The 5,485-nt window shown below is 33.7% G+C and overlaps 1 protein-coding gene across 1 annotated transcript; it reads right to left on the minus strand.

Annotated features, from left to right (window-relative positions):
- Positions 1 to 1,253: 1,253 nt before the first annotated feature.
- On the minus strand, positions 1,254 to 5,389 carry LOC136042406 (nitric oxide synthase-like protein; the record flags this gene model as incomplete). The annotated part of the gene is given in 3 exon segments (XM_065727380.1): positions 1,254 to 1,499; positions 3,466 to 3,657; positions 5,181 to 5,389. Coding segments are annotated over 3 exon segments (485 nt in total), but the record flags the coding sequence as incomplete, so codon positions are not given.
- Positions 5,390 to 5,485: the final 96 nt, after the last annotated feature.

A 5,485-nucleotide genomic window follows, 5' to 3' on the forward strand; every position in this document is an offset into this window, starting at 1 on the left:
TATTTGGATTGTATAATACGACGACTTTGATTTACCTCAGCTGATACAAGAAAATGAAGAACACTGGGAATAATGATGGGATAATCAGGGGAATTAATTAAAACGCAGAATTGGCCGAAGCGGCATTTCATCTTCAAATATTTAGCTACCTCAAAGGCTATAACACGATGTAAAACCTGACAGTATGCACAAAAATTTGCCTAATCGCTAGTTCTTTAGTAGCCGTTTATTTTATATGGATACCATAAAAATTTGTAGATATTTCTGTCCAATAAACTAATATAATTGATATTTATTAAATTTAGAATGTTCTGTTATCATATAAAAAATGTTCTACTATGGAGGAAAAACAAATGAAATTCAAAAAATTGAAGGTGTGATAAACTCGGCAGATTAGCAAAAAATATGTTATCGCAATAAATATAAGTTTCGTTGTGAAATACTATTTAAATCAATTAAAAATATGGATTCGAACATAGAAACTGCACAGATAGTGTTTTGAGTTTTATTGCTGCATCATTTGTTGGTAAGTTTAGGATGGGTTCAATTTGCACAGAGCAGTGCGGTGAGGTTTGTTTGATTCGTTGTTCTCGTTTCTATGGCACTAAAAGTGCATCACTTTAACTTGGCAGCTAAAATAAACACTCGAACCGCGTTATTTTTTATTTCTTTGTCGATAAATGAATCAATAATAATAACAATAATGAAATTCAGGCTTGTCAGTAAGAAGACAATAAAACAGTTATGCTCTGGATGGTTAATATTGAAGAAACTTCTGCTGATACTTATTATATGATTCTGTTGCTTAATTGCAACCTAGACGCTGTTGACTAGTGGTTTTGCGAGTACGTTTGCTGATACCCTTAACTTTCATGTTCGTGGCCGCAAGAAAATGAGTCTTGAGCTCAAATGCTTTCCGAAAGTCCACTGAAAGTAAAGGATTGAAATGCACTGCTACAGACCACAGATCAGACAAAAAAGAAAAGGAAAAAAGGCTGCAGCGTTGGTCCTAAACAAAATCAACGTTTCATGATAGCAAAACTAAATTTCGAATGGAAACAGGAAATTTAAGTCACCAGAATGGTCATCAACAGATATCTAAAACAGGCCAAGACCAGACAACAGTTGTTCTTACAGAAAAGAAGGCACTCATCTAAATCCCATCTATGGCATTTATGGAAAAGCGAAATCAGATTTAATCTATTGAATCACCCACACGTAAAAACTACATACAAACTTGGAACACTTATGGCAAGTCTTATATGTTTAATAAGATCAAAGATTTATAATGCAGTTAAAATCAATAAATTTCAATTGTTTGGGAAAAAGAGCACTTTCGACAGTCAAACTAATTTAAATCAAACAAATGTTGAACACATTTAACTAGCAGTTGAATCAGACTGCATTATTCTTCATTAAACGAGGTGTCCAGGAACCAGGTGAGTATTTAATGCACCAACAGTATTACCAAAAATCTCTTCATGGTAACGGCCGTTTTTCTAAAACAATACACAGCTAATTAGAAACAGAACAATTTAAGTTTTCATGTAAAAATGTATTACAGTGTATCCTCTTCTTATTTTGTTATGTTTCGCACTGTCATTTCCGCACATGATATGGGTTATAAGAATTATCGTATTGTATCAGATTAACGACGCTTCTTGACTATTAAGGTCCCTGCGTAGGCCCTGCAGTGCATTGCTGCAGCATGATTCGATCTCTCGATCCCGTATTACCAAGCTAAGGTCAAACCCACTACGCCACCACAGGACAATAAAATAGAACCTTGCCAAAACAACAAAATTATTTTAAATGAATTTTATAATATATCCAAAATACGTTACTTTTATGCTAATATCACCAAATAAGTTTCTAGTAGGATTGTTCCTATAGGATATGAATGAATGAATGAATGAATGAACTTTATTACCCGTAAAGTATAAAAAACACAAAGTACGGAGTATTATAAATAAATAAACAAAAACAAATACGATAAACAGCGAAGAAAAACAAAATTTAAACTAACAAAAGACAACATGGACTAATCAACCAGTATCAATATGGAAAAAAGGCTGCAGAGGGTCATAAACGTGAATAAAGTTGACAGTCTTTTTACATAAATCATCACTGGAAGACCGAATCCGAGAAGGCACATCTACTATACCAAATCGAGCAATTATTTTTTTGTTTCGGTGCCATCTAGGAAGCCGGAGGAGGAATTTGCATATTAGTTAGTTATATTCTTTGAAAGCATTTTATTTTAAATTCATTTAGAAATATGACTTTGTCTATACCAACATATTTAATACTTGAACAAAAACATGTATCAATAAAGATTTCACGGAGCCGAGTTCTTTGCTTTTGGAATAACACCTATACACACATTCGAACAGGAGGGTCTAATTTAACAAGAGCCAATCTTGGCTCTTAGAAAACTGCAAAGTTTACTTTGTCCAATAAATAAGTCAATCAATGAATGCACGAGCTTGAACTGGATGTGATGATCCTTTAAATTTTACAGATTCACTTTTAAATATTTTTGTCTATATTAATCTTGATGAAACAAATGACGGGGTAAAAATAACTTCACGATATTTGTTTGTTTGAGTATCTGTTCCAATAGGGAGAAGGTATAACAGCACATTTAAGAATAAAATTAGCACAAAATGGCTACTGAAAAATTAACAGTTACTATATTATTATTGTTATGTAAATTTTAATAGTAATACTTTTGGATATTTCCCGTGACGAATCCAGTGGCTTTATATCATTAAATGCTTTTTTAGCACTTGGTACTGCGTTCCTATTAACAAGAGCCAACATTTCGCACAAACTATCCTAATCAAATTGACTCCAACTCGTTATATATTCATGCCCACGGACTTTACACTGCAATGGAGGGACAACTCAAATAAATAACGAAGCTAGGAAGAGGTTATTCAGCCTAAACAAAATCTACCGAAACAACCTTAACTCCAGAAAAATACTCGATTATTCAAATACAGTCCAATTTTGAGTAATCTACTAGACATTATTTTGTCAAGGGGTGTAAACTCTCGAGCCCACCCCAAAACCATGTTTCTAATCGCCATTATAATTATGTAAGCTCGTTAAAAGTTCACCTCAGCACCACTATGTGGACAGCCAGGCAGGCAGGATTTCCCTTTCAAAGTTACAATTAGGAACTTATGACAGAGGGGAGACCCTAAACCATATGAGAACGTCAAAGAGCGCCAGACTTTCATACCCAGTCTATCCTCGATGTAAAATTAATCTTAAAAATATGATTTTAAATGCTTAGATCTTATCCTAGATCTTGGGACCTAGAGCACCGTCTCACGACTCAGAGATAAGTATATGGTACCATATGACCAAAACATCAGCCATATTGCGTCAACACTTTAATAAAGAGACTTTTGCTTTATGAAAAATAATATTAAGATTTTATTTCATACTCAAACTTACGATAAGGCTTTCTACAGCCGATACAGCCCGATTTTCGGTCATATATCCATATCTTTGAAAGATTGAAACTACAGCCGATTTGACATCATTGGCAAGGGCAAAATCTCCTGACACATAAATGTGACCGGGACCATGATAGAGTTTTTCATAAATACGACGGGCATTGACGTCTATCATCATTTGTTTCATGCCCTGGAAAACAAATATATTAATAAATCCAAGGTTCCATCTACATTCAGTTTGACTAAGTGAAAAACAACACATAAACAAAGGATGAGGCAAAACTAGTAACGACAACTTGTTTCCATTAAACATGCACGTGACTTCACAAACAAAACAAACCGATTATTACCTTTTTTTTAAAGTCTGACTGCTACAATTATTTTTTCGCTATTTTTCCAGCTGATCCTTGATTTTTTCTTTTTTTTCGATAAAATTCTTTCAATTGACGTAAACAAAATCATTTGGCTGTTCGCATCATCACGCATGCTTGTAGGGTAAAGGGATATGCTTGAAAGTTATGGGTTCCAACTTTACTAAACAATCACGCCCAATCAGGGTATTTGATATACTTGGCACCCCCATAAAAGCAAGACATCAAAGAAAGTAAATATAAGTAAAGTTCTAAACAGGCAAAACTCGGGGAAGAGGCCTTCGAGAACGCACTTCCTCCTAAAAAATATTTATGTTTACTATCGAATCTATTATCCAACGTTTTTCATTAACTTTGTTTTTTTTAACCCATCTTTTAAGTTAAAATAATTTCTATGAACGTACCTGTGCCAAGGCCAGATTATTTAGATAAAACTACAAAATACCTAGCCGTAAACATGTTTAAATGGAATTTCCAAATACGGGACTAACCATGTATTTTGTAATTAAATAATAAAATATGTATTTAAAAACTAAAATAGACCAACACTAGAACAAAAACGTGCTAAATATAATACCGGAAGGATTTTTTAGTAGGGTAATCAAATGAGTTTTATTTAGCCCCTGTACTTTACTGTAGGAAAAATTATGCAAACCAAGAATTATGCATTAGGCTAGAGAAAAAACCCAAAAATGGTTAAACAAAAATAACGAAAAATATTTTAGAATTTAGAAAAGGGGATAAGTTGAGAGGGCAAATACCCTACCCCTACAAGAAGAAAAGCTAACACTTCATAGCTCCAACTACCATTCCAAAGAATAAAAACCAAATTTCAAGAAAAAAACCCGATTCTTTAATCATTTTTTTTGTTAAATGGCTGTTTCATAAAAGATAGAAGAAACAAATTTGAAAGACTAAAAATAATAACGTTAAGTAACCCAGACATAAAAGTTGTTATGGAGTTTCATGAACGCTCAACACTTTGGATTTTGGTGATCATGTTATTGGTGATTTTACAAGAAACAAAGGCATGAATTCGCAGAAAGATGCTAATCATTTGAGAATGAGACAAGATCTTTGGCAAAACATCGTCCCAGTTCTAATCAATTCTAGTTTTGCCACAATAACAGTAATTTGTTGGCTGCTCTATGCGTATAACATTTTATGTAAATACGACTAAACACATGGTATCTATTAAACCAACCGCAAGTTAGCAATGTTTGAAGACTATAGATCTGTTTTTGTTTGGTGGGAGAGGGGGTTGGAGGTTTATCCTGCAAAGGTATGCAATAAACGTTGTCGAAGCATCAAACACTAATTTTGAAAATTTGAAGGCACGTACCTGCTTGTAATGGAATATTTTTTTGGTGGTTTTATCGTCCACGATAACTCTGTCCGGTGTTACATATTTGTCAGCTTTTGAGAGGTATTCAATTGGAACCTCTATTCCTCCTATTTTCAACGATAATTGCCTCTCTGTTTGCCCCTCAGTATCGATAGTTGCCTCTCTGTTTGTTGGATTTCCTCCAAACAAAGTTGCAGTGCCCAGACGTTGTTTAACTAAAATTACATTTGAATTTGTCACTTATGATGTATAAGTATTAGTACAAAAAGACACACAGCAAAGTGACTCGGATCAAAAGTAAA

The sequence above is a fragment of the Artemia franciscana genome, unplaced genomic scaffold (genome assembly GCF_032884065.1).
Source record: "Artemia franciscana unplaced genomic scaffold, ASM3288406v1 Scaffold_1259, whole genome shotgun sequence".
Classification (NCBI taxonomy): domain Eukaryota; kingdom Metazoa; phylum Arthropoda; class Branchiopoda; order Anostraca; family Artemiidae; genus Artemia; species Artemia franciscana.